At 46.7% G+C, this 16,836-nt stretch overlaps 1 protein-coding gene across 2 annotated transcripts in view; it reads right to left on the bottom strand.

Moving 5' to 3' along the window:
- Positions 1–16,836, bottom strand: part of ADCY1 (adenylate cyclase 1) — a 147,407-nt gene that overhangs the window by 13,549 nt on the left and 117,022 nt on the right. For both annotated transcript variants that reach the window (XM_055347810.1, XM_055347811.2), the window contains exons 15-18: positions 6,351–6,467; positions 6,097–6,243; positions 5,232–5,330; positions 1,392–1,506 (exon numbers count right to left, since the gene is read on the bottom strand). In XM_055347810.1, coding sequence (XP_055203785.1) covers positions 1,392–1,506; positions 5,232–5,330; positions 6,097–6,243; positions 6,351–6,467 — 478 coding nt within the window. The remainder of the gene's footprint in view (positions 1–1,391; positions 1,507–5,231; positions 5,331–6,096; positions 6,244–6,350; positions 6,468–16,836) is intronic.

Here is a 16,836-nt window from a genome sequence, read left to right as displayed (position 1 = left end):
CTTCCTTCCCTGTAAGTAGGGCACATACCAGGCTGTGACGCCCGGCTCGTCCTCGGCAGGACAGAGGGGGACCAAGCATGCTGTCTGCTCTCCTGTTACAGCCTGCTGGCAGCCACCTCCTGCAACTGGGGCTTTCTGGCCTCGACCGAAGCCACTTCCTATCTTCCCCTTCCATATTTGTGGACTAATTTTTCTGAGCTTGTCCTAGAAAATTCCTCTGACATCCTGGGCAGTGGGGAGCTGGCATGGCATGGGAGGAGCCTGAGAGCAGGCGGCACAGTGGTGTGAGCTGGGGAAGGTGGGCATGGTAAACTCAGAGAAGAACCCCAAAGGACCACTTCCCAGATGGCTGGAGCTGGTGGGAGTTAGGGAGCACCCTCTGCTAACCCCAGACGCCCCACCCACATAAAGAACACTAGGCTAGCGCCAGCCTGATGGGCAGAAGGGCCCCGAGAGATCCTTGTCCAGCCCCACTGCATGACCAGACACTGAGACACAGGGCTGGGCTTGCCAGCTGGTCTTGTCATTGGAAAGTGAGGAGCAGAATTTCCCCGACCCACCATCAAATTGATTTTCAGGCACATCAGTAGCTCTGCCGACCAGAGCCCAGGGCCCAGCTGGCTCACTCTGCCCCTGCCCTCTGGCCAGACACCATGCCTAAAGTCGAGCTTGCTTTTCAGGACATCAGAACTCCACATGCTCTAAATGGATCACCTACCACCCTTCACACTCACACGCAGCTCCAAGTTTTGTTTTTAAGGCTACTGGATGTTTGAATTCAAAAACAACCATGAACCTCTAGTTTAACTGTATCCTGGACTAGTAGAATTTATTTCTGGTAAACTGTCTACATCTCAAGAAAAAGTGAATTTATGATTTAAAAAAAACAACAAATCATAGTTTTATAAAAGCTAGAAAGGAACTGGGGCATCCAATGGTTTTTCCTCCTCACGACACAGGTGAGGGAAGGAGCCTGGAGAAGACACAGGGCGGCCGGAGTCCGCACAGTGGGGCTCCCGTCAAGGCCTCTTTCTGGACAGCCCATGTGGCCTCAACTATGTAGCCGTGGCTGGCGAACAGGGAAAAGGGCATTTTACTTCAGCTAAGTGTGGACTTGGAGGAGCATCTGAACGTCTCCAGGACAATCAAGATTTCTAATGTGTTTCCTGAGCCAGACAATGAATCTTCAAAGTCTAAGTCACTTTCTGAAGCATCTTCACCTTCCACCAGCAGCTTCCAGGGGCAACTCGGTACACAGGTCCCCATGCCCTCCTGGGTGGCACCACCCTCCTTCCCGTAAGACCAGGGCACCTCATCAGCTGATCCCACCCCTAGGTGGGTGTAGGAAGGTGTTCCACATGGATGGACAGGATAGGTTTAGAGCCACATACCAACTCGGAGGACGAAGTCGTTGTAAGACTGGTAGTTGATTTCATCCAGAACGTCAAACATCTCAATGGCAAAGTCCGCCAGCGTGCTCAGGTGGGAGGAGATGGACTTCTTAGCCTAGGTGTAAACAGACGGGGTCATTACATCTGGGGAGTGCTAGGCAAGAGGGGGCCAGGGACCAACCTGCAGTGGCCAACAGCTGCACTTTCAGAGGCAGGCACTCTGAGTGCCTGGCTATAGGCACATTTATCATTCCATTCTACAGGTAGGAGACTAAGAGAGAGGCAGGGTATTGGCCAAGCCCCAGCTCCTGAGGGGCAGAGACAGGGCCCACCCAAGGCTGCCTGCAGGAATAGGGTAGGGCAGCCCTTTTGAGTGGGCGACCAGGTGCTCAAACTCCTGCTTGGACAGCGTTGCTAATGGCCATTGCAAATGAGCAAAACAAGGACAGAGATGCATGCCAGGGAGTAGGCAATTTCCCTCCTTGAGATTGAGGCTACATCGTCATGTATGTGTGTGACAAGGTCCTTTCTCTTGTGAAACAGTAACAGTTGTAAGGTCTCTAATTTTTATTTTTAAAGGGAATTTTATTAGTTCTCACAATCAGGAAACTAATGCTTTTTAAAAATTAACAGACTTTATTTTTAGGGCAATTTTAGGTTTATAGGTAAGTTGAGCAGATTATACAGAATTGTCATATATCCCTTCTCCCCACAGTTTCTCCTATTGTTAACATCTTACCTAAGTGTGACACATTTGTTACAACTGATGAACCAATATTGATATTATTAACCAAAGTACATAATTTAATTAGGGTTCACTCTTGGTATTGTCCATTCTATGCATTCTAAATGCATGACATTTATCCACTATGACAGTATTACACACAACAGTTTCACTGCCCTGAAAATCCTCCCTACTGTCTGTTCATTCCACCTTTCCCCCAACCCCCAGCAACCACTAATCCTTTTACAGTCTCTACCGTTTTGCCTTTTCCAGAATTTCATACAGCTGGAATCATACAGTATGTAAACTTTTCAGACTGGTTTATGTAGCCAATTGTATTTAAGGCTTCTCCATGTCTTTTCATAACTTAATAGCTCATTTCTTCTCACTTAATAATATTCTACCTTATGGATATACCAGAATTTCTTTATCCATTCACCTACTGAAGGATACCTAGTTTGCTTCCAGTTTTTATTATGAATAAAGCTGCTATGAATACTCATGGACGTAAGTTCTCATTTGGATATACACCAAAAGTGCAATTGCTGGATCATATGGTAACATTATGTCTCACTTTGTGAGAAACCACCAAACTCTCTCCCACAGTGGGTGTCCTAGATTGCATTCCCGCCAGCAATGAAGGAGAGTTTCTGTTGCTCCACATCCTCACTGGCATTTGTCTTGTCAGTGTTTTGGATTGCAGCCCTTCTAACAGGTATCTAGTGATATTTTATTGTTGTTTTCATTTGCAAAGCCCTAAAAACATACGATGCCGAGCATCCTTTCATATGCCTATCTGTCATCTGCATCTCTTTTGGTGAGGTGCCTGTTCGAATTGTTTGCCCACTTTTTAACTGGGGTTTTTTTTCTCCCTTGTTGAATTGTAATGGCTCTTTCTGTACTATAGATACAAGTCCTTTATCAGATAGGTGGTTTGCAAAGATTTTCTCCTAATCTGTGACTTGACTTTTCATTCTCTTAACAATATTTTTCACAGAGTAGGAGTTTTTAATTTTCATGAAGTCCAACTTACCAATTTTTTCTTTCATGAATCATGCTTTTGGTATTGTATTTAAAAAGTCATTGCCAAACTGAAGGTCATCTAGATTTTTCTTCTATGTTATCTTCTAAAAGTTTTGTAGTTTTGCATTTTACATTTAGGCTTATTATCAATTTTGAGTTAATTTTTGTGAGGGGTGTAAAGTCTGCATCTATATTTATTTATTTATTTATTTATTTTTGCATGTGATGTCCAGTTGTTTCAGCACTGTTTGTTGAAGAGACTATCTTTTCTCCATGGTATTGCCACTGCTCCTTTGTCAAAAACCGGTTGACTATATGTCTATGGGTCTATTTCTGGGCTCCCTAGTCTGTTGCACTGATCTATTTGCCTGTTCTTTTGCCAATACCACACTGTCTTGATTACTACAGCTTTGTAAGTCTTGAAGTTGGGTAGTGTCAGTACTCCAGCTTTGTCCTTCCGCTTCAATATTGTGTTGACTATTCTGTGTCTTTTTACTTTCCATATAAACTTAGGATCATTTTGTCAACGACACAGAATATGGTGGTGGAGTTCCGATTGGACTTGTGTTAAATCTATAAATGAAATTGGGAAGAACTGCCATCTTAACAATACTGACTCTTCCGATGCAGGAACACTGACTCCCCAATTACTTAGATCTTTCATTTCTTCCATCAGAATTTTATAGTTTTGCTCATATAGATCTTGTACATAGTTTGTTAGAGTTATACCTAGTATTTCATTTTTTGGCTACTAATATAAATGGCATTTTGTTTGTAATTGCAAATTCCAATTGTTCATTGCTGGCATACAGAGAAATGATGAGCTTTTATATATTCACTTTATATCCTGGAACCTTACTATAATTGCTTCTTAGTTCCAGGGGCTTTTTTCCGTTATTGCTGTTGTTAATTCTTTTGCATTTTCTACGTATAGTCATGTCATCTGCAAGCAGATTCCTTCTCAGTCTGTATGCCTTCTGTTTTCTTTCTTGTCTTACTGCCTTTCAGTAAAATGTTGAATAGAAATGGTGAGAGAGGATATTCTCGCCACGCTTCTCATCTTAGAGAGCATTTAGTTTCCCTCCATTAGGTATATCAAGCTATGGGTATTTTGCAAAATTTTTTAAATCAAACTGAGGAAGTTGTCTTCTATTGCCAGTTCACTGAGAGGTTTTTTTAAAAAAACCAGGAATGGGTGTCAGACTTAAATAATTTTTCTGCATCAATTGATACAATTATATAATTTTTCTTCTTTATCCTGTTGATTTGATGAAATTTCATGAATTAATTTTGGAATACTAAAACAGCCTTGTATATCTGGAAAAAATCCAATGCAGTTTTAGTATGTAATTCTTTCCATTCATTATTGAATTCAATGTGCTAATATTTGTTGGGGGTTTATACATCTATATTAATGAGAAATACTGGTCTGTAATTTTCTTTTTCTATTACATCTTTGTCTGGGTCTGGTATTCAGGTAATGCTGGCCTACAGAATGAGTTAGAAAGTGTTCCTTCTGCTTCTGTCTTCTGGAAGAGATTGTAGAGAACTGGTGTAATTTCTTCCTTAAATGTTTGGTAGAATTCACCAGTGTATGTATCTCGATCTGGTGCTTTCTGTTTCAGAAGATTATTAATTATTGATTCAACTTCTTTAATAAATCTAGACTTATTCAGAATAATTATTTGTATTTATTCATAGTTCTACTGTGGAAAAGGAGAGTGCAAGGCTGATGGGAGAAGAGAGGGGCAAGTAGGCAGGAAGGTGGGGGCTGGTGGGGGAGGGACTGGGCTGCTGAGGAGATGGGCCAGTGCGGGAGGTAATGGAGCAGGGGCAGGGTGAGGGTTCTGGGGGGAGGTGTCTAGCAGGGCAGGGCTGGGGCTGGAGGAAGCTCCGGTGCCTTCTGTGCTGACTTTCCCTAGGAGACTGTGTCTGGAGAGAGCCAGCCACGGACAAAAACAGCACTCAAGCTGCTCCCGTAATCTAACACAGAGGGCAAACAAACCCCAGTGTGGAAGCTACCAGGGTCCCAGAGCAGTTTAGGGCAGAGCTGGGACCCAGTCCCCAAGCAGGCAGCGCCAGGCTGCACTCACCTTGGTCCCCGAGGTGGGCGCTAGCCCCACAGCGGCCATGTAGGTGCTCCCGATGGTCTTGATCTTCTCTATGTCCTTGTAAAAGTCTTTTTCCATGAGCTTTGTTTAAAACATAAAACTGTTAAACATGACATAACATTTGAGAAAAGTCGCTGCAGCCGTCAGCCCCCAGGAGCAACAGCAGAGCCGATGGACACATTCAGGAAAGCAACATGTCTTCTTTGCTTTGGGCAGACAAGTTCTAGGACTACACGGGCAAGAAGAGGTGAGGCAGGACAGTACAGGACACATTCCTGTCCCCAACAGGTGAGCTCGCAGCCGCCAGGAGAATCAGGTCCAATGACAAGGGGTGGTGGGGCTGCCACAGTGCCTGGCTGGCTGTCGGGGGGGGCCTGGAGGCACCCACCTGTCTGCCCATCTGCAGAAAAGGGTGCGCGCCTGCCTGCCCATCTGTAGACAAGGGCCTGGAGGTGCCCACCTGCCTGCCCATCTGTAGACAAGGGTGCGCGCCTGCCTGTCCATCTGTAGACAAGGGCCTGGAGGCACCCACCTGCCTGCCCATCTGTAGATGAGGCTGCCCAGCCCTGGCCACTGTAGATGTCCCAGCCCTGACATTTACAACATGGAGGACAAACACCCAGCCCCACCCCGTGGCCCTGGTCCCCCAACCTAGAGTCAAGACCCCCTTCTCTCCTGTCATGGTTGGTCTGGATCCCAAAGGAGACAGAATGCCTGTGCTTCCCGGGATTTGCTTTCTCTCATTCCAGCTACGAAGAATGTGACATATTGTGAGACACGCTCTGCCCATGCAGCAGGATGCACCACCACAACCAGGCGGGGTCAGGATGGCGACACACAGCCTCACCTCGTCAAAGTCGGCGATGATCTCGTTGAGAAGCCGCAGACACTCCACCCCCATGTTGTTGCCGTCCAGCTCGATGTAGAAGTCATTGAAGTTGGGGATGGAGGCAAACATGACGCCCACCTGGGAGTAGGACTGGTAGTAGAGGTCCTGGAAGTTCAAAGGATGGGTCAGGAAGGGTCAGCCAGGTGAGCGCCGAGGGGGGTGGCCAGAGCAGTGTCGGGCTAGTGCTGGCCAGGAGCAGGCTGGGTGCTCACCATGTTCCGAGGGTTGGACATGAGGAAGTGCTGGGCGACGTGGGCCGGCAGGAGGTTGAAGAGGATGCGCCTGTTGTCCAGCTTCACCTTCTCCATGTCCTCTCGCTCCTCCTCTGCCTGGGGTATCATGAGCCTCCATTAGTCCCGTCCACTCACGCTGCCTTCACTTGTCCCCACTGCGCACTTCCTTCTAATCATCCAAACTGGACTCCACGTGTGCTGATGGTCTACATCCATGCTCCTGTCCCTCCTCCCCACTAGATGCAAGACTAGATCCATGTTACTGGGTAGGGAAGATCTGCAGATGTCTGCCTAAGTCACCACCTCATCTGCTAGAATGTCCAAAGGACAAACTATGGCTTCACCTCATTTCCAGGGTCTGCCCTGCCCTCCGCCACCTCTTAGGTACCAGATGCTACAGCAACTCTTTCTCAGGCATGTGCCCATCCGCAGGCTCCACCAGCCCCCAGGCAGCTCCTGATGTGCCCCGCAGGGCACCTGTCCTAGAATGCCTCACGCCCAGGTGGGGCAGACACCTTCCTAAGGCTCCTGTTTCCTCTGGAATCTCTCTGGTCTTCACTAGAGCCACATCCCTCTGGGCACTGAGACAAGTAGAACCCTGCAGGGACCTAGGGCAGGGGCAGATCCAGGGCCAATGAGCTCATCTGAGTGCCGACTTCCAGCCCCCTGGGGCAAAGAGTAAAGACCCAAAGGGTCCCACCATGGGGACACGGCAGAGCAGATGGCAGGAGCAGGTGAGTCCCAGCCTGCTTACTGCTAGCTGTAGGACCCTGCAGAGACTGATTAAGCTGACAGCAAAGGCCCCATTCACAGACCACTGTGAGGGCTCAAGAAGTGCTCTTGGCAGGACCCAGCACAGCCCTAGGAGGCAGAAGCCACCGGGGTCCCTGTGTTTCCTCACACAAAACCCAACTCCTGAAAGGAGTGAAGCTTGGGGAATACTCTAAGTATGTGTCAGCATTTATGGAGGCATCAAACTCTTGAATGTAGTAAAAACTGTGCAATGATTGCCCTTGTGGAGCGGCCCATGGCCTGGCCACCACAAGCCATGGTTTGGAAGCCAGCTCCCCTGGTTCATGTCCCCCTAGGTGGCTGGTGACCCAGCCAGCAGATGCAGCCTCACTGTGCCGTGGTTTCCTTATTGTAAAATGGGTATAACACACCCACTTTTAGAGGGAACACTTGTAGGGTTGTACTTAACAAGGGCTGAGGGGACAGCACGCCCCTTAGTTAAGCCTAAAGAGCACAGCTGCTTTCTGGCAGTACTGATATTATCAGAGCTGAGCTGGCCACGAATATGCCGCTAGACTGCACACAGTGATTCCACCAGTTAAAACAGAGAAGTGGAGATTTCCAAGGATAGAGATGACGAGGCCCCGAGACTTGAGGGCCAGGTACGAGGATGGGGGTGTGTGTGAAGCCAGGCAGGGCATGCAGGGCAGGCCTGGTGCAAGTGTGTTCTGGGAAGACAATGCCAGCGAATCAGTGCGACCCATGGAGATAGACGACGCCAGGTGTTTCTTCCTGTCCCTTAAGGAGTGTAGATCAGAAGCAGATGAGGACAAAAGAAACCCAGGGACCATAACCTTCCCGGTCAGACCAGAGCTGGGGTCTGGCTGCCCAGATAGGCTGGAGCCATGCTCTGCCCACGCAGCGGCTGTCTGGGCACAGTGCTGACTTACTCTGGGTCATGCTCAAAGGTCAGAAACCTTCAATTTCCAGCCTCAGATGGTCTCTGGGGCTGCTTTCAACTCAAGTTCTCATCAATAATGACATTCTGGACAAACACCTCTCTATAGGACCCACATTATTAATTATGTGTTAACACCTCAGGCTCCAATATACACAAAAGAAAGGTTTGTAAAGGGTGACATAAACAGAAAGTAAAGAATATTTTCTAAAATAATAGCTTTGTTTTATTTATTAGTGGCACAAAAATTACTGCTCTCTCCAAAATACCATTGTTAATGTTAATAGTATTTTAGTGAAAACAATGTAATTGAATATGCTTTGATTAAAAACCATAATCTAGGTTTATGGCATTGTGATTTAAAAATTTGTGTCTACATTCTGCTTATTTCCACATTTGGATTAATGGGCTATCAGAGCTGCTGTCCTTCCCAAATCATCATATATCTCTTAATCCATCCACAAATGCGAAGGTCTTTGTTGAAATTTGACTGAGAAACGTCTGTCTTTCCCTGTGCCACTTATTTTCACGAACCAAGCAGAAGTTGTATTGTTATATATTTTAACAAATGTGATGAAAATCCACTGAAATTCTCAGTCTATAAGATTTTCCCACCAGGAAACTCTATTCTTAAGAAAGAGTTAGTGGGCACCACACATTATTCCTGTCAACAAAATCACGTGTCCATCCAACCTCCACGTTCAGAATGTTCTCTTTATGGCACAGTTTCTTTCAAAAGGTATTTCCCTTCTCAATTGTCCTTCTGTTTCAGAAATCACTGACCAGGATGCATCTAGTGATAGTTACATGATGCCTCAGAGAGGTCACAGCCTGGAGGGCTTGTCATTTGGAAAAGAGAACAAAATAACAAACAGCATAACTTGGCAACTCCCCGTGTGCCAACATGTGCTATGAGTGACCCCCACAGTCACCCTGACAGAGTCTTCTAAATAACAAGACCAGTAACCACAGAACCTGGAATCAACAACATGTTTACTACAAGGGAACAGCCAAGGGAGGGTGGTCCTGTCCTCATTCTGTCTCAGAAGTGATGTCCCCGCCTCCCTCCTGCAAGTGACACAGGGCATCTGGCCAGTGTCAGGTCAGCACTGCCAGTTCATTCTTCAACATCAGGAAAAAACATTTCTTAATTCTCAGATACAATCACTATAAACAGACTTTGTGACGCCCTCTCCCCAAACCTCACTGAACCATCCAGTGTCCTGAGGTGCACACACCCCTCTTTGCGGGCATCCCAGGGTCCACAAACACCTCCTTTTGGGAAAGTGCAGAGGGAAAGGAACTTCTCCAAGCACAGCAGCAGTTAAGACAATAGTCTTCAGCCCCTAGGTTAGAGGAACTTGGTCTCTAACTTTGGGGCTGAATTGCTTCATGTTCAGCTTCTTTGACACTTGGTTTTCCCTTAAGCAAGAGGCACTCTGTGACCCACGCCACCGACGGGACACAGAAAGATCAGAGCAAGCAAATAAGAAGTGATGCACGTCTCTGCATGGTGTTGCTGCTCCAAGGACGGATGAATCCTGAGATTCAGGGTGACCCTGGCTGGGCAGGCTGGGCAGGGTGCACATGTCCAGAGTAGCCCCATAACTGTTGTCAAGAGGGCAGAAACACCAGACGGGCAAAGCCACATGCCCTAACCCAGTGAGTCTCCCCAGTATGGATGCCAGTGGCTTCTCTCCTCCCTGCAGGGCTCTAGGGTAGAAGTCCCTAATGCTCACCACTGACTTTCAGGGACAGAGAGGATTGTGCAGTCCCAGCCTTTGATAACCAGAGAGACCAAGAGGGGCTTCTGGCTGGACCCTCAGTGGCCAGCCTGGACTTCACAGCCCCCCTTCTGTGCTGCAGGACTGAGGAAGCTCCAGTGTCCACTGGCCTGGATCTTGGAGGACAAGGATGACATGATCCTCTTGCTGTACTGCATCAGACATGTAGTGAGAAGATGACTCGTCCTATCTGAGGAACACTACTGGCACCCTCAGGAGGCCTGCGACTGCTGCGCAACCTAGCCCGACCTCAGAGTACCAGGAGTAGGCAGCAACTCTACAGGGCTGAACTCTGGAGTATTTCCCACTTTCCACTCTCCTTCCCTCCCATGTAGTTAGGTCCCTGATGTGCCCCTACCAACTACCAGCCTCCCACCCTCCCGTCCCCCAGCAGAGGTGCACAACCACCACACGTTCTCCACCTTGTCCGCAGCTCTCACCCTGGCTGCTCGGGAGGCTGCTTTGATATTTCCCTCAAATATCAGTATTCCAAGAAGCATTTTTAGAGGTAATCTTACCCCTAAAGTAATTAATGAATCCAGTCTACCCAATCTCCTTGAGCAGTTATCTGCATTTCCTTGAACACCTCACAGAGATGGGGGACTCACTACTATACATGTCAGCTTCATCCAACCTCAAACTCTCAAGCCGCTGGACAACATACGTTGAATGAAAATCTCCCTCCCTGGATCTTTTGTCCAGAGGCCTTGGTTCTGTCCTCAGTGTGCTCCAGAGGCCAGCTGTACCAGGATGGAAGGACTGAAATGCCCTCACCCTACATCCTACTTTCAGTTCCTTTGGTCACTCCTCTTACTGGTGACTGGTTTGAAGGTCCCTCTCTGCCTGGATGTCCAGGCTGAGCCCAGCAAGCTGGCTAAGGCTTCTCCCAGGCAGGGCACTGGCTGGAGGCAGGGCTTTAGCCAAATGCAGGGCTCCCAGCCAACTCCCCAGGCCTCACACCATGAGCTGGTACTCAGCTGGCTGTATGCTCAAAAGACTGTATTTTAAACACAGAATGACAGTTCAGTTTTATTTTGTCCAGTTTTTTTCTATCAATTCAGCGGCTGCAGTGAGCACAGAACCTGAGCCTACCAGGGGTCACTCTGGTGCCAGCTCCTACTCTGTGTTCTTCTCAAACCACAGGACCATGGTCATGCATGAAAATGACCAGCTTGATAGGAGGGTGAGGCATGGGGAGAGGTCGCAGCTCCCCACTGGGGACTCTAGCTTTGCACGGCCACTTCAGGGACCACATAACATGAACACATGCCTGCCTCTCACTATTTTTCCAGCCAAAGCACAAGACTTCACAAGCACTGTTTACAGCATGGGGCAGGCTGAGTGTGGTGCAGGTGTTCTTAATCTGAACACCAGGGTCCCCAGCTCAGCATCCTTGTTCACCGGGCACCCAACTCAGCACTTCAGACCCATCAAGTCCTGCCAATGCAACAGGTGGCCATCCCCTAAACCCAGGCCTCTCTCTCATGCAGGCCCCTGCTGCCTGCTGCTCCAATCAGCTCCACTTCCCTTTTAGCATAGAACAGATGAAAAGCCGTTTTTAGATCAAAAATGCATTTCGGTTAAGGCTTCATGAGGAGAAATGTGATTTACATTATTCTACTACATTAAAGAGAAATCTTAATTTTAAATTTGAACAATTCAATGAATTAAAAATGTTATCCCTGACCTTTATTAGAAAATGAGAGAATAAGCCTTCAAATGCTGTAGTTACAATGTGTGGATGCAGGCATGCACATGTACATGTTCCACACTGCCCTAGGAAGTCCATAAGTGGTGTGTGTGTGTGTAAGAGAGTATGTGTGTTTGTGTGTGCATGCACACATGCATGTGTGGTTTTCTATAAAATACTTAGCATCTTGTTGCATTTCTCTTTCCAAGAAATAAAAAGGCAGACCACAGCCCTCATGATGTGTTTGTCCCATCCATGGCCCTGTGGTATAAATGAGGCTGTGGTGATGTCATAGCTGGGGGAATTGGAGTTCACGAGCTGGAGGGCAAATCAGCTCAAATAAACCAGGACTATCCAACATCCAACCCCCACAGAAATGCTGGGACCGGTGGTGGTGAATGCAGAGGCTGGCTCTGTTTCTGACAATGAAGTCTTTACTCCTAAGGAGCTTCTGAGCTGAAAGTTTTGCTGTGCTGAAATGCTTGGTAGCTCTTCTTTTCTTAGGATGAGTCAACATAGTAGTTGGAGGCAGGGCTGTGTCCAGTGTTTCAGACAGGAAGCAAGATGGGGATGCCATTTTAAAAGGTAAAGAGGGCTGGGCGCAGTGGCTTACACCTGTAATCCCAGCACTTTGGGAAGCTGAGGCGGGCAGATCATCTAAGGTCAGGAATTCAAGACCAGCCTGACCAACATGGAGAAACCCCATCTCTACTAAAAATACAAAATTAGCCGGGCATGGTGGCGCATGCCTGTAACCCCAGCTACTCAGGAGGCTGAGGCAGGAGAATCACTTGAACCCGGGAGGGAGAGGTTGTGGTGAGCCAAGATCATGCCATTGCACTCCAGCCTGGGCAACAAGAGCAAAATTCCATCTCAAAAAAAAAAAAAAAAAAAAAAAAGGTAAAGAGAGCTCGTGCTAACAGTGAAGCTATGAGGCTGCAGTGGGCACAGCTGGTCCTGCCCCTGGGAGATCTGCTCTCAGTGATTCACGAGGTCCACCGTCACTGTACACGGAGGGAAACCGAGGCTGGGAAGACAGCATCCAGACTCCATAAGCAGAAGACACCCTGTCTAACGAAGTGAAGGCCCTATGAGAGTCCTCTTTCCTAGCTTTGAATTTCCACTTACACCAATATAAAATGTGGGGCTAGGATTTGCTGGAAATTGATCAAGCTCAGTTTCAGTGACTGAAGTTTCCAAGGTAAAATGTCAGACATTGAAATCAGGGAATTAACCAAAATTACCCTTTTCAGAAAAGTCAGCATTTCTTGCCACAGTGAAAGGCCTGGTCCAATACTACCTCCTGCAGGAAGTCTTCTTCAGCCCCTTAATTAGAATAAATTACTCCTTTCTGAGGAGCAAACAACACCTGCCCAGGGCCTTCATGGCATTCTGTCTTCCACACTCCTCGAGTCTCCTCTCCTCTCCTCTCCTCCCTTGACTAGCAGCAGCAGCCCGTGGGCAGAAAGCAACTTCTGGGGTCTTTGGAGCTTTTGCTCTACTTGCAAGATGCAGGAGAGTCTAGGGAGAAGCATAGGCCTCAGAGCTGGGGAGGCCACTGTGAATTTACCCACTCAGAATGTGAGGGAGGCCATCCTACAGGGGAGCACTCTGAAGCTGAACGGTCCTGGGGAGGGCTGAGAGCCTGACCCTGAGCACGTGTTGCCAGCACAAGCTCCCTTGTTTCCACAACCACTAGCCAGGCAAGAGTGGCCCCAGTCACTCCACAGGGACACTAACTGTGCTAAACATGGTCTTTGTGATTATAAATGTAACAAACTGTTGCAGAAAATCTGGATTTTTCTTTTCCTTTTTTTTTTTTTTTTTTTTTTTTGAGATGGAGTATAGCTCTGTCGCCCAGGCTGGAGTGCAGTGGGGTGATCTCAGCTCACTGCAAGCTCCGCCTCCCAGGTTCACGCCATTCTCCTGCCTCAGCTTCCCGAGTAGCTGGGACCACAGTTGCCTGCCACCATGCCAGGCTAATTTTTTGTATTTTTTAGTAGAGACAGGATTTCACCATGCTAGCCAGGATGGTCTTGATCTCCTGACCTCATGATCCGCCCGCCTCAGCCTCCCAAAGTGCATGGGCTCACAGGCGTGAGCCACGGCGCCCGGCCGAAAATCTGGATTTTTCATTGCACACACACAGAAAAAAATGCAAAGCAGCCACACTACATGACAGAAAGATGTCCTGGGGGATGTCCGGTGGGTCTGCTGTTTCAGACGGCCTCTGGTGCCTTAAAGCAGAAGGCTCCATTTCCTCATCAGAAAGTCTGGAGTTACCGTTTCTCTATCTTTTCGAACCAGGGAGGAATTGAGGTGCTATTTTCCACACTCTTGAGAAGAACACAGAGGTGCCTGCATTAGCAGTACTGAGTTCTGTAGGCTGCTCATAGATTAGCAAAACTGCTGTGCTCAAGTTAGGGCCTGCAGGTGAACTTCATGTGTTCAAGCCCAACATGGCATTGAGACACACCACAGACATCTTCTTTCTTGTTGCACAGTGACTGCCACACTGCTACCACACTGCTCTCCACGAACAGTCCACACTGTGGGCAGAAAGCAACTTCTGGGGTCTTTGGAGCTTTTGCTCTATGTTGAAGTTATGCTGCATCCTTCTAACCCAGATCTAACCTTTCAGAGAAACCCTCCAGCCACGCATGCATATGAAATCTTGACTGCTGTGGAGGGAGAAGCACAGGCCTCAGAGCTGAGGACCTCTAATGCTTGGCTGTGTTCACAGGATTCTGCCTAGAGACAGTTCTCACCAGAATGCCATTCCACTCTGGATGGTACTTAACCTGGCAGGAGAAGGATTCTGAGACATGTCATGCATGGCATCCATGAGAATGCCCATTTAGGGTTTGGCAGATTTCGGTTCTGACCTTTGGCCATTTACTTTGGCCCTCACCTGTTACATGGGGATAATGACCAGTTTTGGGGTCAAAGACACTTAAATGGCCACATGAAGTTCCACTTCTGGAAAAGATGGAGTAACAGGAATTCAATTTGCCCTCCTACAAGCAACAAGCAGACCACACAAAATATATAAAACAGCAGCTTTCCAAATACTGGACAGGAGGCAATGAAAGACAGTGATCCTTGAGTGATGGGAATAAGTAATGAGGCCTGCAATGGCCCAGCATACTGCTGGGAGAGTTTCCAGGCCGCATGTAGAGACAGTGCATGTGGAGCCTAGGGGTCTCCCAGATTTGACAAGGCTAGGGGGCTTGGAAGCCCAAAGCAGCTTGAGTTCAAAGGGAAAATGCCAGAGAGGACAGAGTGTTCTGGTCTCTTCAAGTCTCTAGTTGAGTACTGATTAGCACAGGCTAGAGAAAGAACCATCTAGGGATTAGCACAGGTTAGGGAAAGGACTATAGGGAACAACCCCCAAAGTTCATGCAATGCTGAGAATTGTTCCTGCCTCCACTGGCAAGAATAAAAAACCTTATAATTCACCAGGCATCAGGTAAAGTACTGAAAAGGGTTTTGCCTCAGGAGTGGACAAAATTCGTCTGAGAATTAATGCTCCTCTGGTTCTTCCTAACAAAGGTGAAAAGCAAGACCCAAAGGATCTGTATCCTTCCCTGTAAGTTGTCAATTTTATTGAGATAAAATTGATTATAATACTTCCTTGTTATTTTATTCCTTAAACATTTATAGAAACTGGTCTCTATTATTTAATTTCTTCTGATTACTTTTGGTTTAATTTCCTCTTTTCTGGCTTCTTAAGGTGATTTGAGAGAGACCGTTCTTCTTTTCTAATACAGGTGCTTTGTATTATACATTTTCCTCCAAGTACTACTTTAGCTGAACCCCACAAATGTTGATCTCATATGTAGTTTCATTTGGCTCATATTACTTTCTAATTTCCTTTTTGATTTCTTCTTTGAACCAAAAGTTATTAAGAAGTATATTCTTTAGTTGAGGATTTCTCAGAGAGCTTTCTGTTATGGACTTCTAATTTAATTACACTGTAGTTAAGGAACATACTTCGTATGATTGGAATCCGTTTGAATTTCTTGAGACTTGCTGTACTGTTCATACTTATGTGTTCTTGAATAGAATACGTATTCTGTTGCTGTTGGATAGTGTGTTTTATAAATGTCAATTAAGTCAAGTTGGTTGACAGTGTTCTTAAGTGTTGTAATCTGTCACTGATTTTCTGTCTAGTGATTCTATCGCTTTTTGAAAGGAATGTTGGAAACTCCAACTATAATTATAGATAGAAGAATTTCTTGCAGTTCTAACAATTTTTACTTTATGTATTTTGATGATCTGTTTTAGGTACATAAATGTTTAGGACTATGTCCTCTTGATAAACTGACCCCTTTATTACCCTCTAACATTACTGAAAGACCCTTTTTTTCCTTTGACCAACATTTAATTTCTTGCTCTTGAGATCCAGATTTGGTAAGTCTTTGTGAGCTTAGTATTTTTTTTATTTTGAAATATTTAATTGACAAACAAAAACTGTATATATCTAAGGTGTGCAATGTGATGGTTTCCTATATGTATACATTGCATAACTACTACAATCAAATTATTTAACAAATCTATCACCACCTGCAGTTACCATTTGTGTGTGTCTGGGATGGGGGGAGTGAGGACACTTAAAATCTGCTATCTTACCAAATTTCAAGTACACAATACAGTATTATGAACTGATTTTTTAAAATAACAATAAAAACAAGCATCTCACGAGACAGACATACTTACCCCACCTAGCACTCTGCCCTTCCCTTGGCTAATTCCTACTCATCCTTTAAGCCTCAGGGGTGAGGTATTACATTTAAATGATATCACATCCAACCTACCTGGGTCAGGGTCCTGTCTACATTTTACATGGCATGCCCTTCACTGTACTGAAATTTTCTGTGGCTTGTGTTTGATTCCTTTAACAGCCTGTGAGCACCCAAGGGCAGGGGTTACACCTCAACCATGTGAGTGTCCCCAGCACAGGATTAGGTATACTTTGGTGCCCAATAAGCACCTGTTGGATGGAGGCAGGTGGTAACACTTTGTGTGTAGGTACAGAGTGGATGCCTGCCAGAGGCTGTGTGTGCACTCTCAGATGGGCAAAGGGTGTATTTCCAGTGGGCGTGGGGCCTGATGGATGTGGGGTCCTGAGGTTACACACCAAGGTTTGGCTCCTCGGGGGTTTCCACAGAAGTGTGCTGCAGGATGCAGCTAGGATACATCTGGAACCATTTGTCCCTCCATAAAAGCTGTTTGTGAGGATGTACTCACCCAAAGACCAGATGTGAAACCTATGGCCAGTAACAGAGAACAAGATGACGA

The sequence above is a fragment of the Gorilla gorilla genome, chromosome 6 (genome assembly GCF_029281585.2).
Source record: "Gorilla gorilla gorilla isolate KB3781 chromosome 6, NHGRI_mGorGor1-v2.1_pri, whole genome shotgun sequence".
Taxonomy (NCBI): Eukaryota; Metazoa; Chordata; class Mammalia; order Primates; family Hominidae; genus Gorilla; species Gorilla gorilla.
The sequence above is the reverse complement of the archived record's forward strand: the minus strand, read 5'-3'. Positions and strand labels throughout refer to the sequence as shown.